Source organism: Dicentrarchus labrax, unplaced genomic scaffold (assembly GCF_905237075.1).
Source record: "Dicentrarchus labrax unplaced genomic scaffold, dlabrax2021, whole genome shotgun sequence".
In the NCBI taxonomy this organism is placed as follows: Eukaryota; Metazoa; Chordata; class Actinopteri; family Moronidae; genus Dicentrarchus; species Dicentrarchus labrax.
This window is the reverse complement of record NW_026136711.1, coordinates 9,563,990-9,591,870: the sequence shown is the minus strand read 5'-3', so window position 1 is coordinate 9,591,870 and position 27,881 is coordinate 9,563,990. Positions and strand designations below refer to the sequence as shown.

The window sequence follows — 27,881 nt, the reverse complement described above, 5'->3', positions numbered from 1 at the left end:
CTGTCAGACGGGCTCATGGCGCTGTTTGTGGCCCATAGGCAGTTGTTTTCAGTAGAAAAGCTCTTTACACTACCTACTGAACACTAGACAGTAGACAAACAGAGTTAGTGACTATCTGGTGAACATAGTGGAGCATTTAGCAGCTAAAGAGCCAGATATTTTTTCTCAGGAATTAGTAAGACCATGACAGAGCTAAAATGAAGACTTACATTCACCAGGTGGCCTGAAACCCTATCTCCAAATGGATGTAGTGCAGGGCGATGTCCCGGATGAACCAGTATGCCAGTTTTAATTTCCTGTATGAAAGCATAGCTGAAACAACTGCTGTAACTCTGCTGTTTCTTGTGCATTGCTATTGTTGTCACATACTGTGATTTAAGATATCTGACACTGTTTACGAAAAGCTTTTCTAAAATGTTTAAAGCGTATATATTTTTAAATTCTGAAACAAAAAGGCCACAGTTGACTAAGGCTTAGACTTTCCACTGTTAAACAACAGGTAAAATGTAAAGACCCAAATGAAGAAGTGTGCATAGAGTGATCTTAAACTGGCATTAACTAATAAAACCTATTAAAACCCACCGGGTCGCCCGCTTGGGTGAGTTCTAAGCTGCTTAGATCGCCTACACAAATATGTGTCTAAACTTTTGTCAATATGGACGTGCTACACATCATTAGTACATCAGTTAAATTCTCCACAATTCAATCCTTCAGTTCACTTTACAGAAATTATGAACACCAAAGTATCAAATGATTAAATAAATGATTTGTAATTGATATGTTTGTTTGTTTTTTATACAAGTAATATTCATACTGGTTCAAACAAACAATTTCGTTCAGCGATTGAAGCAAATAAAAGCCCGGGCTATTAATGGAAGTTTTACAGTGTTTACACATCCAGCAGACACAGAGCAACATTATCATTCACTTGGAGTCGTGTTTATGGCAACATAATGAATGAAGTCCCATATTCCGTGTAGCTCTGCTTTGGTCTCTACCGACTCAGAGAGAAATATCTGGTATAAAACAGTAGAGCTGTGGGTCCAGTTGAAAGATACTAAATGTGCTCTGTGAAGCTGACGGAAACGGCTGAGTTGGGTGTTAAATTCTCTGTGGGTTTGTCCCGTTGTGCGGCCCCTTTCACATAACACAGAGCCATTTGACCCAATGTTAATATGAAAATATCAACTGGTGCAGCTTTAAGTGTTTATGCGTGTTCCTGAAAGAGCCGTCATTGAACAAAATCACCTCTGCCCTTGTGTTTAATTTCTCAGTTTGCTAAAACCCTCGCTGCCATCTAACAGTGGCTGAATCTGTTTGCTCTGACTCCTTTGACTCTGTTCATAGGTGAATGGAGCAATTTACTGGCCACACATCGTTTTACCTCCCTCACAATCAGGCTGACGCCGTTTCATATTTACAGTTTGCACATTCAGCAGAGCATTTCAGATCATTAAAATTCAGCGTGCTTTGATGAGTTGGTCCACCCTTGATTTCCCACAGTACCTTCCTTTCAAGGGCAAAATTTCCATTTTTGCTTGTTATTTAGAAAATGTCAAGTTTTGTTAAGGCCTTTTGACCTTTTTGGAAGCACTTGTGGCCATCGTATAAAGGGCAAGGAAGCCACCGTTATCCTAGATATCTTGAAGTCATGCGCTGAATTAAACAACCCTGAAAATACAATCCTATTTCTCATCGTTGTCATCTGCAAGAAGCACAACTTAATTAGAGACACTGAGAAATGTTCTCTGCTGCATGTTAGTCACTTTTCTTTGCTGCATATTCAACCCTGTGCTACAAATGTTACAATTTATGCATAGCAGTATTTGTTACTAATCAGCCTGTTCTCATTCCCAGGTTGTCAAATAACACCATCCATGACTTGTGTCTGTGAATTGCATTATGACATGTGATTTATGTATGTAAATGTAATGTAGTTATTTTAACCCAAACCATGATCTTTTATAAAATCTAAACAAGTAGTTTTGGTGTCTAATTCAAACCAGACAGTGACTGTTTCACAACGTTAACCATGTGTTAAAAAGGCTTTCTGACAGCCTGGTGTGTCACATACAGAGGGGGCGTGGCAAGAGCGTCTGTATTTGACGACCTGGGATGAAAACGGGCTATAATGGTACAAGCAGATGCTACGGCAGTAATTCAAATGAAATAAAATGTGCTTTTTTAACTACAGGGTCTCCATTCTGGACAACGGTAACCTTCGGATATGGAACGCAACCAAACCGGACGCAGGTCTCTACACGTGTGTGGCAAGAAACCAGTTTGGCGTGGCAAGTAGCACAGGAAGCATCACAGTTAAAGGTATTTCCTATTCCTTCTTCAAATTTCATCACTGTGTCTTTTGCAGGTCAGTCAGCAGGGACCCTGACCAGTAAAGCACCGGACACCTTTTTCAAATGCATGTTTTTCACTCTGACAGCAACGTGGAGTTGATTGATATTTCACTCTGCCCCTTGAAAAACGAACCTGAAGTGTTCAATTTCATAAATAAAACATGACCAACACAGAGAAGAAGGACACCGATTTGTGAAGCCTCCAACCCGTCCTCTCTCTCCCTCTTCTGAAAAGTCTTGAGGAGAAGGCCTTTTTCTGTGTGCTGTCATCACTACAGAGACAGACACACCTCAGTTGCCATGCAGAGGAGTTGAAAACATTCAGCTCACTGCCTCGGTGCCTCCAGGACTGTCAGAGGATATGCGGTGTGAAAAAAGCCTTGTATTGTTAGATCATCTGGGCTGGGGGTTGCATTTCTGCTCTGGTGCTGTGGCTTATTATACGTCTATTACTCCTAAAGAGTAAAACACAAGATCAACAACTGTTCAAAAGCAGTACATCATTGAAGCTATGTCTGCACTGCCTGGGCTCACTTTACCCTCTGTGAAAGTTTTTCCAGGCAGTTTCAATTACAAAACAATTACAAAACTGAGAACATCACTGTGGTTAAATCATCCTCTGGTAAACACCACGGTGAAATTCCAATTCAATAAAGATCCAGGAAAGGGAATGCCGAAAAGCTGAGCGCGGATGGCATCAAACAAACCTTTGACATTTAAGATAAACTCATTTACAACTGAAACTGAGAGGGATGAAGCAAACATCCTCAACAGCAATGCCAGTAATTATCTTTTTAGTACCATTGATAGGCTGACCAATCCCCCTATTACATCTGAACTCCTTTCCACTGAGGAAATCAATGACTTCTGAATGCAGACTTCTTCAGTAATAAACCTAAAAGTATTGGACCAGCCATCAAAAGTTCGGTGTAATGCAAAAAATATCTAAATTCCCACCTACAATCACATGGAAGAAATATAGTAAAAAATGATGAAAAGATGAAGATGAACTTAGATGAAATTGTGCCGCATCGTAAGCCGTCCACCTGCTGTCTTGATGCTCAACCAACAAGCTTCTTTAAAAATGCTTTCAGCTGTTTGGCAACAGTTCTACTAAAGATAGTCATTAGCTCTCTGTTATCAGGTAATTTTCCCAAAGCCTTGACAACTACAGTCATCAAGCCTCTCCTAAAAACGAGTAGTGTGGAAACATCTGTGATTACCAGCTACAGACCACTATCAAAGCTTTTCCTTGTAAGTAAAATAATTGGAAAAGTTGTCTGCCAGCAACTGAGTCACTTTTTAACCTCAAATAGCTACTTTGATACGTTTCAGTCTGGATTTCGGCCCCACCACATGAGACACCTCTCCCTATCTTTAAACGCATGACCCCTCTCGGCCTCTCAGGTCATCATTGTGAACCATCTTGCCCTCCTATCCGGTTTTTATATCTGTGTAACATTTTAATTTTATCTAAAAAGGTTTCCATTCTTTTAATTAGCATTTTAATGTTTTTTTTTATGCAGTTTTCTTTCTTTTTTATGTTTTTAATGCTTTATATAAGACACTTTGAGTTGCCTTTGTGTATGAAATGCTCCTAGCCTTGCCTCGCCTTCATTGAAAATGAATGTGAGCCGGGTAGAAATTGCAGTGCATGAGTGGCTTTATTCTGTGCACAGTGCTGTTTTTTTCTGTCCACAGGGAATAGTGTTCTCACCTCCTCTAGTTTCTGTGGGATTTGCTGACATATTCAGTGAACTATACCCTCACGTGCCCCCCCAACACAGCTTTTCACAGAGGTTGCTCAGTTCATTTGTATAATTGTTATTTGTTCTGCCTTGACCTTCCTCATTGGCTAGCTCGTGTAGATTTATAGAATTATTGATTTTCAGTATATTGGCCACAGGAGGAAAAGTTCATGCCTCATATTTCAAAAGGTTTGGTATAGATTTACATGTATATTTCAACAGATTATTGGAATCTTCACATCAGATCTTTCAGACAAATCAGATGGCATATTCTGCATATTCATAGTTTGGTGTGCACTGTGCACACAGTTGAACCTAACTGTTAGGCAATGAATTGTACCGTCAGTAAAAAAAAATACCAATAAAATGGTGCCAAAATCCTTCCAATTCCCCAGCATATATGATGAGAAGTGCTGTATGTTTTCCACTACTCACTGAAGTGAAATCATTTTTCTGTCTCAAAGACTGAGCTTCTCCCTCTTCTTCTTCTGTGGTTTATGATTTTTGCTCAAAGGTTCAATCCATTTAATTGTCTTTCTTCTACAAGAAATCTATAAATTCCTTTGAAATGCGGAGTCAACGACACAGCAGTCTGCCAAATATTGGGTGGATTTCTTTTTCCCAAGCAGTTCCTATAGAAACGTGAATGAATTTTTAGCCCTAAAGGCAAATATTTGATTGGATACTAAAGCAACAGTGACTATATAACAGCAAGAGGAATGTCCTGAACTGTATCTATACAGTAATTCCCTTCTTCCATTGTAATGGAATTTTTAAAAACTCAAGAGCAGCTCCTTCCTCTGTAAATCACTATCAAGGCATGTTTCCTTTTTCTGTTGAATTATAAAAGACAGATTTCATATATTATGAATGCTTGAAAGTCAGCAGCAGTCAAGGATGCGGGGAGAGCTTAGAGTGCACCTTGCTGCTGATTTATGCTGATGCCTCACTCTGCCTCCCATTGACGACTGCCTTTCCACAAAAGGAATCGGTAACCTTTGCATAATTGAAGTGATGAAATTAACGTGGGAATTGTCAGTGCATTTGTAGTTTTGCTCGTGGTCGTGTTAATTGCTGTGAAAGTTTAAGCACAGAGTTTCAACTTGGAGGCATAATGAAAAGCATAGCATTGCTACACTCTGCCAGTCACACTCTCCTTTTACCCATTTATCACATGGGGGGGGCATAAATAGACGGCGCCTTTATCCACTTATTATTCTTGTGAAAGGGAATATGGGTTTTATTTGACACCCTCGCTCACCGCTTCCTTTCCATCATCATATGTTAAAGCTGTTTTCTGCTGCTGATGTACAAATGTTCCTGTATATGATCTTCCGCCTCTCTGTCACAATCAATATTGTTTGGAAAATGGGATGGGGTAATTTACATGCACTATTTCATTGAGGATTGGAAACCTGTTTAGCGAGGAGAAATTTGTGTTGCAGGAGCAGCCCTTATGGGAGATGACAGTAGTTTATTCAAATTGACTTTGGTGATATGAATGCTGAAAAATACCTGTCAAAAAGCATTTGGCGTCTCCTGCGGTGAATAAGCCACCTAGCAAACAGCGGAGGAGCAGTCACAACAGATGAGCCCTGTTAATGTCCCCATTATTCCAACACTGGGGGGATATTAGCAGATTAATTGCACTTGATTATGGACGTGCTCCCTGAATTTTGATTACACTGGAGATGAGCCGTTGCAATTAGGGTTGCCTCCGATCATTACAGATGGTCAGTGAACTCAAAACTTCTGAGATCATACTGTGTTCGCTTCTGTTTGCCTCTGCGAACTCCGAAAGCAATTCATCTTTCCAACACTGACACAATACTGCAACCACTCGCTTTGGAGGGGTTTGGAAAGTAAAAATGGAGTCTTTTGTTTGAGTGGTTATTGAATCATCTTTGTGTTTCTACTCTAGGGATGGCAATGTCAGTCTTTTTCGTGCACGGACATTCTGGTCCCCAGAAGACAAGTCCTAATGATGTTGGTTACTTTTCCTCTAGTGCCACCGTAAGGTTCACATATGTAGCTTTTAATGAAATGTCTCAACAATTGTTGAATGGATTGGCATGAAAATTACTACAGATTCAATCTCAATCCAGAAAGACCACACTGGTCATAGCTTTTGTCATTTTTTGGAGGTGTAAGACAAACGATAAATCATCTGATCATTACTGCTCTGATGCCACACTGAATTAGGAAATGGGCCTTAAAACATCCCAGTTGTACACCCAACTCTGGGAGGAGCTTTTCCCCTAGCAAACCTTTTCGTTGATGTCGCCTGCCAGCAACTATGTGAAATAAATGCGATGTGTGATTCCTGACAGCCATATAGAAAAATAATGAGCAGCCATCTGTCAGCGATCACCAGCAGGTTGCTACAGATGTGCCGCTGCACAGCCTACGATTACAGTATTCAGTGAATCTTCTGTGTATCTGTTGAGAGATGTACAGATTTTTCCGCAATTAAAGGTCGTCCTTGTGAGACCTTTGATTTGACCTTTGGAAAATGAGTGGCATACAGAAAAGCATGTGGGAGGAGTTAGTGCTGTGCTGATGAAAGCCTCTTGGTTTGTTTGTCTGTAAAGCAACAGGAGGAAATTGGGGTGGAATGATTTCTTTATTATAACATGCTCTGCAGTTTTGTTTCAATATGACCTGAGAGATAACACTGGCACTGGGGAATAAAGGGCCTTTTCATCAACACTGAATGCGATGTATAATGTTACGTGTGATTTACCTTCAAATACATGTTATGTGCCGTAGCCCGATGTGTGCCGTCAGATTTGGTGCAGCCTCTTTAGAGAAGGCTTTTGACCTGCCGGTGAAAATACATTTTCTTTACAAGTCTTTGTTTGTCTTGAGTCTGCGTGCCTCAGGATCATCTTTGCGTGAATCTCTGTGTGAAGGACTTTGAGGGTGAGGGTGAGGCTTTGCTCCGGTAAATTTGTTTTCAAAATCCCTGCATCACGTGGCCCATGGCTCTTTCGACACCCTCTGTTTTGCATTATTCAAGCTCACATCACTCACCTTGTGTGGAAAACTACAGCTTGTGTACACTGGAGATTACATACTTACACTTTATAGCTTTAGAGCATCGAAGCTGGGATTCTCCACAGGAGGGGCAGGGGGGTGAGCATTATTCATGATGGCTGCTGTTTGTGGGAAGAATGGTGAAACTGGCCATGTGAGGCATGTCAGTACGCCTCAGAGAGGAGCAGGGAGTCATTTGGTAACCGTTAGCTCGCTCTGTTTCCTGCTCAACCATATGTTATTGTTGCACAGCTTCTCTGAGTGTTCCCACTGTGAGCCAGTGTCAGTAAGTCATCTGTTTGGCTGCCACATCTCCTTCAGTTGCTTTAACATGGTATGCAATGCTGTGATTGTTGTTGCTGTTTAAGCCAAGTACTTGATGTTGCTTAAATAGTAAAAAAAAATCAATTTCTCATTCATTTAATCATTAAGCTTTAAGCTTTAGCTTAAAAAGCGTATATTGTTTTCTGGGGATTTTTACATTAAAAAGCCACTTGGCTTGATTGCAGCACTCTTTGAGACTAGAAAAAATGACTGCTTCGGCTGTGTGTTCAAACATTTAAAGCCACTGGAAACCCAAATCCACAATAGACTTATAACTTTCAATTTAAATTAGTTCAAATTAGTTTGAATCCAAATTCAAAATATTGTCATTTAAAGTACCAGTGTGTAGACTTTATTGGCATCTAATGGTGCAGTTGCAAATTACCACGCCCTCGCCTCTCTCTCTCGTTCCATGTTTTAAACTACAATGGCTGAGAAAGTGTTGAAAAATGCCAAAGGCCCTATCTAGAGCCAGTGTTTGGTTTGTCCATTGTACAAATGGAAGAAACATGGCAGTTCAACATGGCATCCTCCATGTAAGAGAACCTGCTTATTCTGTAGATAAAAACAGCTCATTCAAAGGTAACGAAAACAAATTCTTATTTTCAGGTGATTATGATACATTTTCATTTTTATGATACACTAAAAAACATACCTATAAATGTTATATTCCCTTTAAATAGATCTTTAATGTTACACACTGAAGTTTTTGTAAACTTTCCTGATATGAGGTTTGAATTGGCTGTGGCTATGATTAGACATGTATTACAAAAAAATATGCAATTAATTCTTCAAACCAGTAAAATAACAGTTGTCAGTTGTTCCACCCAAATGGGTGCAACACTACTATGGTGCATCCATAGTAGTACCCCTCTCCTGAAGGAGATGTCGAAGAAAACGTGATCTGCCAGCGTACACAGTCTTGATATATGGTACAAACAGCAAACAGAGTTTTTTGAACTAGGTGTTTTTCTGAACATTTATTTTTCTCAGATTTTTGTGGATGCTTAATGAGACATTCAACTTTAATCATCATCATATATGCATTTTAATTGTTTCAGGCCACATATCCAGAGGCTTTAAACTCATGTTCCTGACAAATGTAGTTTCTGTCCTTTCTTAGTTGCAAAGTCGGATGTAGTATGGCATTGTTTAACCTTCTCAAAAGTTCTATAGGGAGGAGGTTGGGATGGATGGTTGGCCCACCAAGCACTTCACTGTCAAAGGAGGATTTATTTTATCGGTCCTATATTGCCAAACAATTTCCTAGGAAGTTTCCTGAATATAATGACTTGGTGTCGGTTATAGTGAAAATAGGTACATCTAAGCCCAAGTAAAGTAAGTAAATATTAATTTATTATTCATTTATTACTGAGAACTTAATTCTCCTTTTATGTTGAATTGTATATCTGTCTGCAGATGAATTTCATGTTTGCTAGTTCAGCTAAGGTGCTGTGCTGTAACTTAAAGAGGTTTTTTTTTTTATCTCTACAGTGAGTACCACATTAAATAATCCTTCTGGGGAATGTCTTGAAAAATATTCTGATATTTTGGAGCCAAAGTGTTTTCCTTCCTTTAGCCAACTTTTAGTTTCCAAAACTTGACCAGTCATTAAGCATATGAGGTGAGGTGCTTTTGGAACAGTTATATGGACAGTTGTGGAAGACAATCAGAATTTTGTCATGTTAATTATGAGGGTGTGATGTTCTTATTTTATTAGTAAAGTCTCATCAACAACAAAATCATGATTTGATCAGTGCATGTTGATATATGGGGTTTCCACACACAAACAGATACAAATCCTTCACTTTTTCATTTTCAGATCTACAATAGAATTATTTTTTAAACATACACAACACTGAGGGCTATCTTCATGAATATCAAATGAAATTCAGCCACTCAAAGTCAAAACTTGACTGAAATCTGTTTTTGATCCCCCAACGGCAAATCCTATTGTTTATTTTTGTAGACAGTTAATTTCTTTTAGTAAATAAAAGTTAAAGTAAATGTGTTCAAAAGTATCAGTCGTTAATGTTAGAGCCACTACCCAATGATGACTGTTAGCACAAGTGTATTTATAAGCTTCTTTTTTCATTTTTGAATAATTCCCCTGAATTACAAAACAGAACCAGTGAAGTTTATTGGAGAATCCTTGGGGTGGCTGAGGCTCAGGAGGCAGAGCAGGTCGTCCACTAGTGAGAAGGTTGGCGGTTCGATCATCCAGCTCCTCCTGCTGCATGTCAAAGTGTTCTTGAGCAAGATTCTGAATTTCCAAATTGCTCAAGGTGTATGAATGTGTATAAATGAATTACTTTCTGTTTGTGATGGCCTTTGTGATGTATGTGAATCGATGAATTGTGGCATTGAGTGGATGGAACGCTAGAAAGGCCCTATACAAGTGCAGTCCATTTACTGTTTGTTGGAGAAATCAGAAATCAGAAAAAAATGATGTGAAAATAAATGTTTATTTACTTCACATTGATTTGTCATGTTTAATTAATTATTGCCAATTATTCATGTTAAACACTGTGACATGTAGCAACAGGAGACTATCAGAGAACACTTCTCAGCATCCTAAGTACAAACTGAAACACGTCAGCAGTGCTTTGACCCGCCTCAGCAGCAGCACTTCCTGAGGAGCCACCCGGCCTGTCTCTGTACGTTAACACACTCTCTGTCTTGTCTCTGATTGACCCCGCTAAGTGAGCGGGTTACTATCCCCTCGTTTACAGTGGCAGTAGGTAACAAGGCATTATACAAGATAGAAATCAATCAAATTATGCTCAAGAGCCCAGTGTGTGGTTGTGTAACCAACCTTGGTTGTCCATAATCTGTCACAAATGATGACAGAGGAGGGTAATAAGGGAGCATATTCCCACCATCATTGTCCCAGTGAGTCCCTGGAGGCAGTAAGACACCAGGCAGTACACACACCACAAGGAGAGGAGGTCCTGTTAGAAAAGAAATAATAAAGGAAATAAATGTTCATAGTATGTTTCTAGGTTGCAGAGATAGAGGAGGAAACATTTCTGACTGTGGAAGACTGACCCTGTAGATCCTTCCTGAGCCTTTTGTTTTCTCCTCACGCCATTTGGAGTAACTGTCTTGCCACAAAAACCATTGCAAAACAGCCCTGACACTTTCTGTTTTCTGTCTGTTTCTTGCCCTTTCTTAACCATTTTTTAGCTCTTCTGTTTCCCTCCCGCACTTGTTCTACAAGGTGTAGCTTTAGAAACAAGGCAGACAGAGTAGACACAGACCCTTGAATACCTCCTGTGTGTTATTACGACGTTTTTACTGCACCGCCATCGCTCACCATTTAGCCCCAGCAATAGAGAACCAGGGCTCTCAAACACACTTTCCATTGTGTATGTGACAAAACCTACCAGCTGATAGCATTCTGGCCTGATATCAGAAAACGAGTAGATAAATCACATTGGGAGCGTATGGTGGTGTGTGTGTGTGTGTGTGTGTGTGTGTGTATTGGGGAGTGGTAAGAGGGGGCCAATACAATGAAGGTATCGAATTCACTCTGGATGAAGACTGCACTGCCGGCACTTTCTACATGAATCTATGCCTGTCCGGGGATCATTTGCCATGGTTAATTTAGCCTGTGTGCTCAGAGTGGCAATTCCAACCAAGTAATCACAGCACCCCCAAGAGGGAGACAGGTGCTGTACACTCAGAGAACAAAGCCTTCTCCCTCTCATCTCGCCTCTCTCATGTCCCTCCGTCGTCCTCCTCCGCTGCTCACACACAAGTGCAGATAGGGGACGCTTGCCTTATTCCCTTGTGATGCCATTGTAATGCACTGCAGGCTTGAAAAGAGAGTGGCGACGAGTGGAAGAAGTGCTCACTGCTGTTTACTGTTTTCCTGGCGGTGTGTTTTGGGAATTTCGGGGCAATTGGGAGGGAGTTCCAGGCTGAAGGCTGAGTTGGCAGTGACACACGGAGGCTTCTCAGGCTGCAGGAGAGACACGTTTCCGAGTCCCCACAGAGACGAGCTCAGGCCGAGACTAATACCAGTTATTGTAGCTGTGTGCCCTAGTTTGCTGTGTGCTCTCTGTCCCATATATCCTTCTATTAACTGAGTCTGACATATCCATAAGGATGATGGAAGGGCTTGGCTTTTTGCAAAGCCATTTCCTGTACCGAATTATAATGCCAGGAAAAGTGGGAGCTGAACAGTGTGTTTGATCTAATGTGCACGGATGTGAATGTGTGTTTCAGAGCCGACCATCATAACCACCCTGCCGTCCACCCTGGACGTCACCGTGGGGGAGAGTGTGGTCCTGCCCTGTCAAGTGAGCCACGACCCGTCTCTGGAGCTCAAATTCACCTGGTTCTTCAACGAGCAGGTCATCCACTTCGGGAGCCACGGTGGATTTTTTGAAAAAGTGGGAGGCGTAAGTCCATAATCCCTCAAGGTCTCTCAAAACTTGTGAGGCTGATTCAGGCCTCTGATTTTTAAACAGGCTGTCATGTTGTGAGAGCTAGAAAGACAGGTTTCCCATTTACACACAATTGAGGATGCGCATGCAGCAGGGGATTAGAAATCAAGTTGCCACGATGTCATGATAGCTTATACAGTATGTGGACATTTTCAATATTTAGAAATAAAGCAACTTGCTGAAAACCAATAAAAATACTGTTAAAAGGTAAATTTGTATGTGGCACTCATCCTCACATTTCTACAACTTTTGATGACTTTTGGTACAGATCTGCCTAGCCACCATGACACTTTGAATTCCAAAGAGAAACTAGGTTAGGAGTAGTGATAACAATTACAGACTTAAAAGACCTCACACAAGTAATGTTAGCATACAAAAAAGAAATAAACCTCTGTGCTCTTAAAAAGGCTAACTTGTTGGTAACCTTGTATGAACTTCCTGCTGTTCACCATCAAAATACACTACACTTGGTTTATGCCAGATAGATATGTAAATATCTGCAGTGTATACAGGCAAGCTTCACTCAACTAAAAACAGGATTTAGTATGTGTATTAATAACTAGATACATTTTCATCTTGTCCCACAGAAACAATAAAATAATGGAGTAACGCAAAAATAACTTATCCTAGTAACTCATTACTTTTATATTATATTATACTATAATATTAATAATAAAAGACATTTTTAGTAACTTGTCCAAAGCATTTTCCATCTATAGCCAGCAGTCTGCACCTCTATCTGAAGCGTCACACTGAAACGGTAAAAGCTTTAAAACAGGAGTTTCTTCCTTACCAGTTCCTGTTCAAAACTATTATCCACCTCATTGATATCCAGGGCTCTGACCAGATCACTACATGCACACTGTTCATTTTCTCCCTCTGTGCTAACAGCTTGTCCTCTCGGGATACTGAGCATTCTCAATGCATTACTTTTACACCTCACGTTGATCGCCCAATAAGTTTTCAATCTTTCCCGATGATGTCAGAAACACCATGTCTTTCACATACACAATGAATAATTAGGAAACAAACCTTATTATGGTGTGCTGAAGAATGCTAATTTTATTAGTGCAACTGCGCCACTCTGCCACACAAAGGACATTGATTTATTTTCCAACGCCTTCAGAGATTTCATCGACTAAAGGTCAAGAGGTGACTGTGAAGATTCATTGGTACATCAATATTATACTCCTTCTTCTTTTAGCAGGGTCATAATAAATTCAGCCGCAGTGCAGAGGGAATGTTTGTATCAAGTGTATTATTTATGGCCAGAAAATTGCTGCCTGTGGTTTATTTTAAAATGAAATTTACATACACACCCTGCAAACAGTCTCACTCAGCCGCTGTATACTTTAAAAGGTTTGCAGCTCACATCTCAGCATGTGATACCCAGGCTTATATTTCCTAAAAAATAAAAAAATAAAAACTGTAGGAGTAAAGAAAAAATGCAGCACTGAGGTGTCTTTCCTGTTTCTTCTATGATTTAGGTGCCTCTTGTACCATTATTTCCAGACCCCTCTCCCTAATAAATTGCTGTGCATCTCCACTTACATTGATTAATCTACCAGCCACTCCAAAGAATTCTTACTATTACGGAACCTGCTCTGTTGTACTCTGATGAAATGATAATGTAGGCGTGGGAAATGCAATTAGAGGTAGCATAAAAGGCTCCCTTAAAGAACTAAGTATTTAGACTAGCCATTAGGCTGCTTCTTAGAACTGAAAATGCTCTGTAATACAAGCTATTTAAGCAAGTACATTTCTGCAATTATAGCAAGAGAAACTGACAAAGGTAGTCAGAGTACGGAAGAAAAAGCTGCATGAGGAATAAGGGATTTATTTTTTAAAGATACACATACATGAGAATGAGATTTCTGTTAAGCTGGTTTTGCTCCCATGTGGTTTGAAAGTCAGTATTGTTCTTGAATTACAATAGCTGGAGGCTTACCATATTGCTTATGGAACTCTGTGTGTGTGTGTGTGTGTGTGTGTGTGTGTTTCTGTGCACGGTTTGAATGACAGCAGCATTCAGCAGGAGACATTATGATTCGAAACATCCAGCTGAGGCATGCGGGGAAGTACACGTGTGCCGTGCAAACGAAGGTGGACAGCATTTCCATTGCTGTTGACTTGGTTGTCAGAGGTAAGCCACAAACAATGAGCGTCCATTCTGCCATTGCTTTCGCTGAGAAAGAACTCGCTTCTTTTCTAAATGACTACTGGCCTGGCCACGTCCCTCGGCTCACTGTCAGCGTTTAAGGTTGTCATTCATCTACTGCTGAAAAGGGAGGGAGTTTGTTAGTAATTAATGTTTACTGTGCTTCAGTGATGAAGAAATAAAGAGATAGAATGAAAAGGGGAGCAAATAGAAATTCCTCTCCTCAAGGTTTAAAGGAAATTTGCTGTCTAATTAGACCAAATAGCTCCCAAAGGTTTCACAGTGAACTGACTTCGCTTCAGTAGCCGCAGGTGCTAAAACCAAAGCCACTCTCTTTACCATCTCTCCATCTCTTACTAATTTAAATTTCCTCCCTCCCTCCCTCCCTCCCTCCTCTGCCTCTTTCCACCCGTTTGTCTCTCTATCTTTCTCTGCTCTTCCTGCCTGGCTATGCCATCTATCAGGTCCCCCGGGGCCCCCCACCAGCATCCATGTAGAAGAAATCACTGATACCACAGCCTCTCTGTCCTGGAGGCCTGGTCCTGATAATCACAGTCCAATTACGGCATACACCATCCAGGCCAGGACACCATTTTCCCTCGGGTGGCAGGCTGTCACCACAGGTAAGCTCTCTCCAACCAGCCGTGGCCTCCTCCAATCACACAGAGGGGGCCGCTCTTCATTCTCCCTCGCCTGTGAGAATATTTGAGGTGCAATTTTTACACCCAGCACCAAATGGTACACAATTGCAGCATGAGCATTGACCGCCATTTTATCTGACTCCTGGGAATTCAGAAACATAGACCTCATCCTGATGATGAACCCTGTTGCCAAGGCTGTAATTTGATAGTGTAGTTAAGTGATGGCACCGGTGTAATTTTTCCCCACATCCTCTTTAATGGGGCCCTTAACATTCACGCATGATAGCTATAATGTGCATTTACCCTGTACTGTATACCTTGTTCTATTGATATTTTTTGAATTAAGGACACTTTGATCTAAGATAGTTTTACTGGCCTCATTGATTTACCACATCAGGATCATATATTTGAAACAGGATTACATTATGACCTTGCAGGTAGACATAACTCCTCTTTCAACAGAAGAAACAGATTTTTTGTCATTTTTATGTGGAATCGTCTCTATTTTTTTTCTATATAGTACTGCACTATTTGGATTTTGATGCTTGAATCCAGGACCACACCATCACATCTCACTAAAGCTAAATAAATATCTCCAAATTAGCAAATTAATAGTTTATTTCTTTACATGTGATTCTTCTGTATTGTTTTCTTGTTTTTTAAGTTTGTCTGCGCATCACATTGTGTGTCCTTGTGAGGGATTACACTTGTCCTATGTACCTGTGGTGGGGTCCTACCAGGCCTGTCAGCCTGGAGGACAGTCTTCTACTGATGCTAAGCTGACACACACACACACAGAAAACACACACACAAAGTTTCACGATACTGAAGTGGGCACTGTGTGTTTTATGCCAGTTCCTGAGGTGGTGGGGGGCCACCGGCTGACAGCTACAGTAATAGACCTGAGCCCTTGGGTGGAGTATGAGTTTCGAGTCCTGGCAAGCAACACCATTGGGACCGGCGAGCCCAGCAAGCCATCTAAACAAGCAAGGACAAAGGGGACCTGTATGTACTGCATGAGCAAAAAGAAATGTCCTTATGCCTCTGTGTCATGTTTGTTTGTTCTTCCCGTTGAAGACATATTACTTAATTTCTTTAAAGGAATAGGAATAAAGGGTGGATTCAGACATAAAGGAAAATGTTCTTGCCAAATTCAGATGGAAAGTTAGGTATTACTCATGTCGGCCGTTAAATCTGGAGAAACGGCCAGCAGAAACTCAGCTTAGCTTAGCATAAAGACTGGAAATGGGGAAACAGTTAGCCTGACCAAAGGTTACAAAATCCCCTAACAACAGCACCTCTAAAGCTCAATAGCTATATTTCTGGGATTTTTCAATCCCTACAAAACTCAACAAAGTGGTGAAGTATTTCTAGCACATAACCCACATAACTTGTCAATTAAATAAACAAACATAACATATTATTTAATGAGCTTTACAGGTGCTGGCAGGCCTGTAGACTTATTAAAATGCAGGTTCAGTGTTGGGTGTGGTCACTTCTGTACCACAAGAAACTGAACTTCTATTCAAATTGAACCGGAAGCTGAGAGCTGGATCCACCAAGGTTACATCCTTTGTTGTCTTTTGGTATATAAAAAGTACAACAGGTTGGCCACGTCTGCAAACACGACTCAGCTGTGAGAAGTTTGCTGATATCCTACGGGTTTTCTCAAGGTCGAAGTTCAAATATGTCAAGACATTACCCTGTCTGCTGTTTGGGAGTAGCAACATGGAAAATGATTACATGTGCCTTCTTGCCGTCGTGTGAAGTCAACAGGGCTAAGCTGATCTGTCTTCTTCCTCCAGCTCCGAAGGTCACACCAGCTAATGTGAGTGGAGGCGGTGGCAGTCGCTCGGAATTAGTCATCACATGGGAGGTAAGCAAGCTTACTCAGGAGCCCCTCACCCATGGAGGAGGGAGCCAGACGTCATTATTCTCCGTGGATCTGGGCCTCTGTTTCATTAATAACAGCTGAACAGCTTAATGTATGGCATTTCATTTTTAAGAACAGAGAGGCAATAACTGCTGCTGTCACCCTAGGGGAGAGAAAAATGCTTTTGAGGTTTCAATAAGATAATTAGACACAATGGTTCCTTCGAAGTCCCAACTTTATTTCAGATTGTTTTCCCTTTCTTTCTCTTTTTTCAGTCTTTCTTTTTCTTTTCCTTCTTTTGTACAAAGCCTCTGCATATCAATCCAGCTCCAAAAGCTTGTATTTATTCAGGCTGTTTAAAATCATCAGCCCCCACTGTGAAACGTTTCACAGAACCAGTGTTGATGTTTTAGTATGCAAGAGTTTAATTAAAGTCGAACTTCTGCTTAACAAAGCCACTACTTTGCCTCAGTCCTGAAAATTCCTGAGGCATTTTGACATAAAAGCAGGGATGGAGAGTTTTTCATTTTAACTTGTGCTTACCATTTTAGTGTGTTACCTGTAGTGAAACTAAAGTGTAACTTTTGTCCTGAGGGTGGCTGTTGGTAGTTTAAAAGGCCTTGGGATTATTAACGTCAAATGGGCTTAACCCCCTTGCAATCTACCAATTCCTCTGTTTAGTGTTCAGATCTTGGCACTGGAGAAAGAGGTTAGTTTAGTTTGTTTGCACATGTTACAAAACACAGTAAAGAATAATAAAGTGAGAAAAATATAGAAATAAAAACATATAGATGAAAATGGGGAAAACATTTTTAAAAATGAATTATGTTCTAGAAAGCAAATCCTGCTTATATATACACAATACAGAATACATGTAAAAATAGGTATTTCCCATGGATTTATAAATATAAATAAACCAAACTATGTATTTTATTCACAATACCAATTGATTTTGTGTGTGAACTAAATGAATATGATTTATTTACTTGTGTTTTTGGCAGTAAAAATTAAATTAGATTATTGACTTAATTTAAAGAAAGTTGGTTAATTTAAACTATGTAGAGGTGTGAAAAATTGTTTATATGAAAGAAACAAACTAGTGTCATCAACATAGCTGTTGTGATCAAGTCAATAGTATAAATGAGTAACAAAAGAGGGCCCATAATTGACCCATGTGGGACACTACCAGTAATTCATACCATATAAGGCCAACCATCGCATTTACAAATTGTTTTCAAGTAGCAATATAATTTAGCAGCCATCTGTAAATTACTCCATTTAGGTTGTAATAAAACTTTGTGATCCACAAAATCCCCCCCAAAAATATATTATGGTCGACTGTATGGAAGGCTTTTGATAAATCCAAAAACACACTCAAAGAATACTAATTCTAAAAAGTCAGAGGCTTACCAAAGTCAGTGCAATTTTTATTACATTCCCATGAATATCCATACTGGCCCAGAGTTTAGATATTTAGACCACAGTCAGAGTGTCCATAGGACCTGCCTGTAGCAGGGCTAAAACAGAAAGAATAAATGGAGTGCTTTTTATGTGAGAATACATCTTTAAGTGTACGAGAGTGAAGAGGTTGTGTTTATCCACTAGAATGTTGTCTGGAGCTATAAATGTATGAGGCATGTTATCAGTCTGGACAACAGCTGCTGGTATGGTATCATGCTGAGTGCACTGTACTGTGTAATGGATGTGTCCACTAATACTTCTTGTGTGTACTCATATGTTATATTTGAAGCAAGTAGTATTAACTCAAAAATTGAAAGCCATGTCCTTCGTCTTGGTTTTAGTCTTTAGTTTTCAAAATGTATTCTAAGTTAATTCTATATACAAAAAAAGTGCTTACAATTTTTTTTCCTGCAGCCTGTTCCAGAGGAGTTGCAGAATGGACCAGGATTTGGCTACGTTGTGGCATTTCGACCCCACGGTGCCACAGGATGGATGCAGGCCGCCGTGCCATCCGCTGAAACATCCAAATACGTCTTTAAAGACGAAAGCATCCAGCCCTTCTCGCCTTTCCATGTGAAGGTCGGGGTCTACAACAATGAGGGGGAAGGGCCGTTTGGGTCTGTCACCACTATCTACTCTGCTGAGGAAGGTGCGTATAATCTCTCATGTCATATGCAACATGTTATGGAGTAGCTGTACTTGCACAGCCACTATTAATGCATAAGTACATGGCTAGATCCATTCAGGGTCTAAACAGCAGCAGTAATTACAGCCAGTGTTCTTCTATCAGCACTTGCAGACGTCTTCCCCATACTTCCCTCCCTCTGTTGTTTGGATGAAAGAAACATCTTTGAAACAGTTTTGATGTTCCCACTCTGAGGGGTCATCAAAGCTCAGTGTAACTTCTAAAATCATTCAGACTCTTTATACATTAACTCCAGAGCCTGGCCGAGCGCCCACCAGGGTCCGTGCCAAGAGCCTCTCTGCGTCTGAGATTGAAGTTTCATGGAAAGCTCTGCCCTGGAATGCCAGCAAGAAAAGAGTGCTGGGCTATGAGGTGAGCTACACTGAAATATCTTGTTTTTTATGTGCTTTCAGTGGATGCAAATCTGTGCGTGCACAAGCACATGACAACTAATGCTGTTGAATCTTGTTCTCTTCTATTATTGATGAGTGTTTCAGGCTCATGCACCTTGGGCACAGGAGATAATAGCTTACTGCATGCATAATGGTCCAGCCTAGTCCCATGCTTGTGGGTTTAGTTGTGTTTCTCTTGTTGTTTACCTAAGTACTGTAACCACCCTGATTAGCGTACTGATGCAATACTCTAAGGGATAGAACGTTTAGCTTATAATCCACACAACAAAGCGGTTTCAGACACTGGCTTTGCACTCAGTTCTTGTCATTTTATTCTGCTCATTATTGAAATCCAAGATGTGTACAAAGATGCTGTTTTCATCCACAGATTGCATAAAGTGCCAGAATTATAAATTGTTGACCACTCAAAGTCAACAGAGGAGCAGGGCCTGAGCAAACCATTCCTGTGAGGAAAGGCAAATTATATTTGTGCTGTCAAGCGTGCCAGCTATTTCAGCCCTGACAAGCAGGGTGACAAAGGAAAAAAAAGAAAATCTGTTATCAGTAGAAGTTGATGGCAGGGGATTTTTGAGGATTCTTTTTCTTCTTTGTTTTCCTTTTTTTTTCTCCTTTTGCATATTCTTTACCACATAACTTAAACCATGACACATGTCTGATGAGCACAATCAAGGCACGTAGTTCACGGTGAGCAAAAGGTACATGGGCTACATTAAGTGACATGTTGCTAAAGCTTGTTTTCAGACCAGTTCACAGCTTCCATCCAGTTGAGTTCACATCTCCCTGTTTCCAGTTTGCACTTCATTGACAGGGTGTAACAGAAAGCTTTTAAGGTGTCTGTTGTGTTTTTTGCGTTCACGTCTATGGTTCTGCCCTGTTGCTTTTCAGCTGAGGTACTGGAGTAGAAGTGAAAAGGAAGACACAGCCAGTGTGCAAAGGACTGTAGGAAATCAAACGTCTACTATTATCCGCGGTGTGAAAGGCAGTACCACATATTACATCTCAGTGAGGGCGTATAACACTGCTGGAACGGGGCCTCCCAGCGCCGCTGTCAACGTCACCACCAAAAAGCCACGTAAGTGTTCGATCTAATTATAACTACCCTGCCACTGGTCTGCTTTTGTTTGAGGTCAATAATGTGTTTTTCTTCCTCTCAGCACCCAGTCAGCCACCGGTGAAAGTGATGTGGAACACATCAAACTCCAAGATTATATTGAACTGGGAGCAGGTCAAAGCCCTGGAGAATGAGTCAGAGGTCACTGGTTACAAAGTAAGCACCCAGTCGCTTGGTTTTATCAGAAAATTGTGTTTGTTGCCATGGCTTCGGTTCCTGACTCTTGACTTGACTCGTCCCATTCGTCCTCAGGTGCTGTACAAGAAGAATCGACATAGCCGCCCCAACGTCATGGAAACCAACACCACCTCTGTGGAGCTCGCCCTGCCCACTGATGAGGATTATATCATCCAGATAAAGCCATTTGGAGAGGGAGGGGAAGGCAGCAGTAGCAGGCAGATCACCATCCCAAGGATACCAGGTCAGTGGAGAGCTAGTTAGTGCCTCCCTCGTGGCTGAGCTGAATAATCCACTCCCCTGCTGCTGTCTTGCCAGAACAGATTAGCTATCATCATCTCCAAAGGAACAGAGAGAGTGGGAAAATAATGTGCTACATGAGACATTATGTAATTATGGCGCGAAACTATAATGGAAGCGTTGCATCAAAGTTGAGCAATTTATTTAGAATACTTTCAATGTCTCATTCCATTGCTCAAGTAATAACTCTCAAGCATTTTTGGAAATGAATGTTTTCAGCTGAAAATTACAAAAGCAAGCTGGGGAGGCTGCCGATTAAAGGAATAAAATGCCAAAGTCTGTGTGGGGTTTCTTTTTTTCAGAGGTCTAACATCTTCGTTCTTTTCAATACCTTTTCAGGCCCCAACGCAGTCGGCTCAGCATCCAAGGTCTCCACTCTATCAGCCCTCAGCACAATAGCTCTGTCTTTCACAGCGCGGACATCTTTATGACAAACAGCTCCCAGCAGATCTCCCATCTGATGTGCAGACAGCTCTACGGTGGAACGCAAACACAGCCCACTCTGGTGTAACTAGATCCATTCATTTAGATATTAGAGGCAGAAGGAAGATGCTGACGAAAAAAAAAAAAAAAAATACGCCATTGAGATGACAGGGAAGGAGTCCCCTTCAGCACCCAGGCAAAGTAAAGGAGATTGACCGATGTCGTGACTATGTTGTTACCAAAGCAGCTTTCATAAGAAAAAAAGAGAAAAATGTCTTATATGCATCTTTTTGTATGACATGTTGAGCTTTTATAGATTTTTTTTTTCTTAATCAATCTGAAGTCGGTCTGGGCTTACTGGGGCGAGAGCAATTAAGTGCATGGCAAACAACATCATCGAATTTTCCAGTCTGGAGGTTAAGAATGTGATTTGACAGCACACCTTTTGTCTTCTAAAGTAAGATAATACGTGTAACTTTGGTTCTAACAAACCAGAGTCAGTTGTTTCTTTTTCTTCAAGTGAATGAACTATTAACTGTTATCTGTCACATTTCTGCATTTCTGTTTCTGCAATCTCTCACTCAAAGGACTGCACGGACATGTTGGGTGTTTGTCATTCTTGGTCACCTTACCAAGTACTGTATGTGAAGAGGGGATTAGCATTTAAAATCATCTGTCTCCAGCCAGTATGCTAACATTACAATTAGCAAACTGGACAAAATTAGCCAGTTAAAGTCAATTCACAAAGGATTTCACTAGTGAGGTGGACTTGTTTTGATATGTCATGAAGTTTGCATAAAATGCACAATTAAAAACAATATTAACTTTTAGTTAATGCTATCGGGCACGAATTATGTAAAGGATTGGTTAGGACTTTTTGTCAAGTCTGTCTTAATGCAATGCTCACATACCATATGTACGCTGGTTATGAGCTGTGGCAATCATTCCTGCTGTCCATACTCGCCCTTCGCAGTATGATCACATTGCTAAGATGGGGGACAAAATCCACAGTCCTTGTTCTGTGCAAAAAGGCCTTCTAAAATTTGTTGTACATATGGCATGAAAACAAAGAGAGAAATCCCACACCTTTATACTTTGCTGGATGCTAACACGATAGTAGGCCATGTTTTTGGTGCCAGTCCTCTCGCAGGAAGGTGACCAAGAACTCGCAAAAAGTCGATGGAGTCCATGAAGCCATTCACGTGATAGTTACCGAGCTTGTAACCAGAAATGCTGTTCTGCAGAGCATCTCCCCTGGGTTCCTTGACCATGGCCATTGAACTGCACTGGTGACCGGACCACCCTTGTGGCTGTCTCATGCTCCTCATTCTTTCAGTTAGCCCTGTGTCTAGAGCTATTCTTTGCCTTCTGTGTGCCTCATCATATGTTCAAAATCCTCAGGTCCTTAAAGAGCCTTAACTTATCATATGTATATCAAAAACATTAGAAACATAGAACTATGAAGCAGCCGCGGTGATGTTTACATGCTGCTGTGTTGATAGATATTGTTTGTGGTCAGGATTTGGGGGAGGGGCGAGGGGCGGGCCAGCATCCTTTCTGAAATTTTGAGGCTAGTAAGGTTAGTTTGAATGGCATTCTGCTGTTTCGCATGGGATATTGGCAATATACGAGGGCCTGGTGCATTTTTATAGGTGTGTATTCTTAATAAAAGACGATGCTGCTGACCTTTTCTTTTCCCATAGTCTCCTGATGCCATGTGGGAGTGCTGTGCTACAGAGGTACAGTGCAGTCTGTATGTAGCTTGTAATCCAGTTAAGTAGTTTGTACTTTGAAGGGAAGTGTACTGTAGGCTACTGGGTCTTGCTCAGAATCATGCATCAAGAAATGTGTAATATACTGTTTTGTACACTTCGAATCATTTATATAAAAGAACCTTTCTAAAGAGATGATTTACTTGATGTTTTTATGTAATGACTCTGTTTCATACTGTAGCTCACTGTTGCTCAGCATGACTGTACTTTGTCCTCTCTCTTCTGTCCATCTGCAAACCGACTGAATGGCTTTAGGAACATGCAAGATTCATGCATCTGATAGGTTTGTGTATACTGTGTGTGTACCATGAACTCTGAACCATGGTCAGCCCCATGTCTATGCTTCTGTCTCAGTCAGCCCCTCTGAGATGTACTGGGTCTTCTGTCCATATATGCTCTACATGAGGGTTTCCTCTGTTGCTGTTTGTTGTTTATACTGTGTTAATAAAGTTTATTGATTTATAGAACAATGTCGAGCTCTGTTGGTCTGTCCGTCAATATATATGACCTATGTGAGAACTGACATATAGGAGTATTCTTCCTCTGGCCTTGGCATTTGTTCGGAATACAATTTAATCGAATGACACAAAATATGAGGATTTATCAGTTAAAGGGGGCTAGATACATTATTATTTATATATCTTTATTTCATAGATTAAAATGTGTATCCCATTCATTTAGTACTGTATGTCCCAACTTTTAGTCCTGAATTAAGTTCCAAAAACACTGGATCCTACATTTCCCATAATGCAACATTGTACCATCTCTTCTTTTAAACAGCTCATCCCGAATTTGTAACAGGCTTTCTGACAAAAATGTGCAGTCTCAAAACCCTATGACATCACTATGATACATCGGGGAGTATTTTCTCGGACTCGACAAAGCTCCTTTAGAAGACTGTTTTGCAAAGGCTTTGTAGCATTCCTCATGTCTAGTAAACTGAGAAATGTTCCTTTTAAGAATAGAGGTCAAAGTAGTCAATCTTCTGTATATATTCTGTTATAACATTCATTTAATGGCATATAAATGCTGTAAATGAATGGCATTTTCTATAAATGTATGTTTTGAGTGAAGTTTGTTGGTTGCAGGAAATACACTAGATGGCACTAAGAGCATGCAATTAACTTCAGTCCAGTTAAAGTTTATATGCTGAATTTGGCCACAAGATGGCAATACAAAACAAGATCATTTTGCTTTTTCTTCATTACAATAAGAATCCATCCAGCCATCCATCCATATATTACAAAAAACAACTGTTTATTACATATGATGAATTATTTATGTATGAAAAAGCCACATCAATAAGTAAAAACAAGAATACATTTTCCCAAGTTTCTCTTCTTCATTATAGAAGTCAAAGTGAAATCCCTCTCCCCTCTTTTCAGAATCAGAGACAGTGTTTGAATCATACTGAGACATTTATTTATGCATGTATGTTTTCCATTTAGACTGAATGCAAATACAGCAAATACACACCACCAAGCACTAGGGGAATGTAGAGCAAAAGGCAGTGGAGAATTGAAGGTGGAGGCTAAACAGGGAGCAGTTTGATGCTCTTCACGGAGAAAAAAAAAAAGCTCATATCTATAATCTGTACTATGCTGTTTTTTTTCTACGATAATGGGGCCAATTAATGTTTTCATCTTGCTGAGGACCAACAGTCCGGATTCAGAGACACTTCGTTTGTCAATACACTCAATGTCACATTCTTTACAAGACAGTAATTCACTTCCATGACAGCTCCTCTTCACCTTGGACTGATAGGAGAGGTCGTTTTTACATCTGCCTTGTGGTGATTAACAGCACTTTCAGCAGAGCACTGATAGCTCCTGCTCCCATAACCCACCACTCCAAACATAAGGCACCCATTCATGGCACTGCCGTCCTTCGGATTATACTTACTGCCTCATCCCTTGAACTTAAAAACACATTCCTGGCTCTTCTTAATTTCTACATAGTTTACAAGATAATACACAGTAGTATGGAGATTTTATATATAAATACAGCCCCTCCATCCTTCAACTCACCACCTCACCCACAGCACACAGCTTCTCTCCCGATGCCTACAGTCGTTCCTCTTCCATCAGTAGTGTGTCAGCAAAGACAGGTCATTTTTCCCAACAGTGTACAGTATATGAGCTGCTATCACTGCAAGCAAGTGCCTTCACAACAGTCCAGTGTCATATGACCAAAAAAAAAACATAAAACAGAGCAAAATAGAATATACAAATAATCAGTTTGGGAATCTCTTGTTTCCTCAGACACATTAACAGCAGGTCGACAGTTTCAAGTCAGGGGATGGGAGGGTTAGACGACGAGGGCGACAAAGCCATGGTCACAAGTGTTGGATAAGCAACTTTGAATATCAATAACTCTGTGTTATAGGTTTTGGTTAAGATTCGGTACGCATGAGAGTTCACAGTTTTCTCCCTTTAGAGGACAGAGGATAAGAATAATGGCTGCTTATTGCAAATCTCACAAGCAGTGCGCTTCACTGCTTCAGTGAACAGTAGCACAAAGTTAACAATGACGGCAACACGTCTAACATGGGTCAGGCTCCATCAGAGGGATTCGTACGTATGATAAGTGATGCATAGTATAGTATTAAAGGTCATCCAGGATATATGTTACGTGACAGCCAACGTTTCTGTGGGTAGACGGCGCTTCATGGGTGTCACACTATGAGTCTCGGCTTTGTCTGTGAAGGGGATCGGGGAGGAAAAGCACAGGCCTCACATTCACCACTCCTATAAATACAATTACAAACTCATACACCATAAAAAATGAAAAGAGTTAATCCAACAGAAAACAAAACAGTACCCATGTTAATCTTGTGGTTTTGAACTTTTCAGGCAGTGTTTGTGAACATGCACATATTATTCAAAAGTGGAAAATCTAACATCGCTTGCTGATTGAAGCTGCTATGATAAATATTTTACAATTCAAATGAATCATATGACTTTGTATAATGTGAAAGGTGTTGCTGTTGGCAACGAACTCAGAGTGAGCTACCACCTGACGCTGTGGTTTCCCTCAGCACTTAGCCTAAGAGGCTTAAACACTACCTTGAGCGCATTGTTTTGGTTTTTTTTATGGCCCGCAACTTTACTGGTTTGGGTCACTCTAGTCAGCACCACACTGCAGACAAAGTTAGCAACATAGTGATGGACATAGTGGAGAATTTAGCAGCTAAATATTTCCCTGAAAAGAGTGAATATTGGACTTACATTCACCAGGTGGAAGGAAACATGACTCCATCCTTGAATACTAATGTTGTTCCGTGTCTGCTGAATGTTTAAACAGACAACTGTATGCTAACACATCTGCCATTATAATATATCAATGTTTACAGCTTCTTGCACTGTCAAAAAAATCTATCATATCTATGCTATCAGGTTCTAGGAATGGATATGATGCTGATATTGATTATTGTCAAGATTGTTAATAACCAAAGACTCATTCCCCAGTTCTATGTATTTCTCTTGATTGCATCACATCTTCACAAAGTCAAACTTGTTTCTAACTTTGGTGAGATGTTTAAGATCTCCAGTGGAACGCAGCATCGAGCAAAGTAACAGCACAAAAAAACCTCTTTCAGAGAGAGGTTCCAGCATGTTCACACATGATGACTGAAACGTCCTAAAACACAAGAATAACAAATAAACTCTGTTTCATGATGGAAGTCAGTAAAATCAAAGAAAAAACAAATGGAAACATTTCTGAAACTTATTAGATAAAACATTATTTATATTAAAATTTCTCTAAAAATCCTATAACTGTGCCCAAAACATGTGACCAGCGTTTCTTTATGCAGATGGCGAGTTGACACCAACATGGTACGGTAACGGTAACGGTAACGGTAACGGTAACGGTAACAGTGAGCGGGGGGAACGGGACGAGGACAGTAATGTTTGTACGTTGGAGACTGGGACCAAAGCTGAGTGCCAGCTGAAGTGTTACACAACTGTCCTTCTTCAGCAGAGTCCATCAAGATCACTGTGTGTCCACTGCTCAGTGGCGCAGTGGTGTTTAGTTTCTCCACACATGCTCAGTCCCATCATCTCAGAGCTTCTCATGGATTTAAAATGTGGACATGTCCGTGTATTTTTTTACTTTTTTCATTCCCTCTGCTATTTTGTAATTGAATCATGCAGATTATAATCATCTGATATTATACATATTTCATAAACAAGCGAACACAGGACATAAATTAGACCCTCTATAGATAAAAATGTAAAAAGCTAATAAGACAGCTGTTGATTATACTGAAGGTGTCACAACCAGGAGGTGGCAACAACGAGCAAAAGGCTGCCTCACGCCAATTGGCACCAACCTCCCCTTCCCACCCCTCCACCACCAGCACGGTCCCCATCCTTTTATTCAACCCTCCCCTGCTCCTATATCGTATTCATATCATATGTGACAGTAGCACAGGGCCCATATTTGGGACGTAATTTGTGAGGAAAGGGTATTGGGGCTGGGGGGAGTTTGGGGTTGAAAACTCTTTGATACAAATGACCCCCAGGGTCTAAAGGAGTCAAAATGTATTTGATTAAATACTTAAATAATATGCAAGTAAAGTTTCAAATGACTCTTACAGAGGTGGATTCAAACAGTAAAAGATGTGACCGGGTTTCACTTTCAATCTTGCATCACTCCACCAAGTGGTAAATCATCCAATAGAAGACAGTTCCTGTTCCATAAGGAGGTGGAGGGCTGGGACGGGGCCGGGACAGGACAGGAGGCCGGGTCTGGTGAGAGGCCGAGTCACAGTTGGTTTGTCTAAAGGGACAGGAGTGGAGGTCTACTGCTTCATGGAACGCAGTCTGTTCTCGTGTTGGTGTGTACACAGGCGGGGTAGATAGTCCTCATGTCGGGTTGGTGGCGTACTGTCCCCCCGTCTCAGGAGCCACCATGACCAATCAGGACTGCAATGACACAACAGCACACAGAT

General features: G+C 40.7%; 2 protein-coding genes across 15 annotated transcripts in view; one reads left to right on the top strand and one right to left on the bottom strand.

The window, feature by feature from the left end:
- Nucleotides 1–23,397, top strand: part of cntn4 (contactin 4) — a 142,409-nt gene extending 119,012 nt beyond the window's left edge. The window contains exons 12-23 of one of the 2 annotated variants that reach the window (XM_051416536.1): nt 2,195–2,322; nt 11,693–11,868; nt 13,939–14,056; nt 14,536–14,694; nt 15,568–15,717; nt 16,518–16,588; nt 18,461–18,695; nt 18,988–19,103; nt 20,030–20,216; nt 20,299–20,411; nt 20,508–20,676; nt 21,072–23,397. In XM_051416536.1, the coding sequence (XP_051272496.1) occupies nt 2,195–2,322; nt 11,693–11,868; nt 13,939–14,056; nt 14,536–14,694; nt 15,568–15,717; nt 16,518–16,588; nt 18,461–18,695; nt 18,988–19,103; nt 20,030–20,216; nt 20,299–20,411; nt 20,508–20,676; nt 21,072–21,163 (1,714 nt within the window). In that variant the 3' untranslated portion in view covers nt 21,164–23,397. Of the gene's footprint in view, nt 1–2,194; nt 2,323–11,692; nt 11,869–13,935; nt 14,057–14,535; nt 14,695–15,567; nt 15,718–16,517; nt 16,589–18,460; nt 18,696–18,987; nt 19,104–20,029; nt 20,217–20,298; nt 20,412–20,507; nt 20,677–21,071 lie in introns of both variants that reach the window. The other variant, XM_051416535.1, reaches the window with a different exon arrangement.
- A 766-nt stretch (nt 23,398–24,163) lies between these two features.
- LOC127372612 (band 4.1-like protein 1) overlaps nt 24,164–27,881 on the bottom strand; it is an 80,745-nt gene continuing 77,027 nt past the window's right edge. For all 13 annotated transcript variants that reach the window (XM_051416524.1, XM_051416521.1, XM_051416528.1 and 10 more), the window contains one exon: nt 24,164–27,855. In XM_051416524.1, coding sequence (XP_051272484.1) covers nt 27,850–27,855 — 6 coding nt within the window. In that variant the 3' untranslated portion in view covers nt 24,164–27,849. The remainder of the gene's footprint in view (nt 27,856–27,881) is intronic.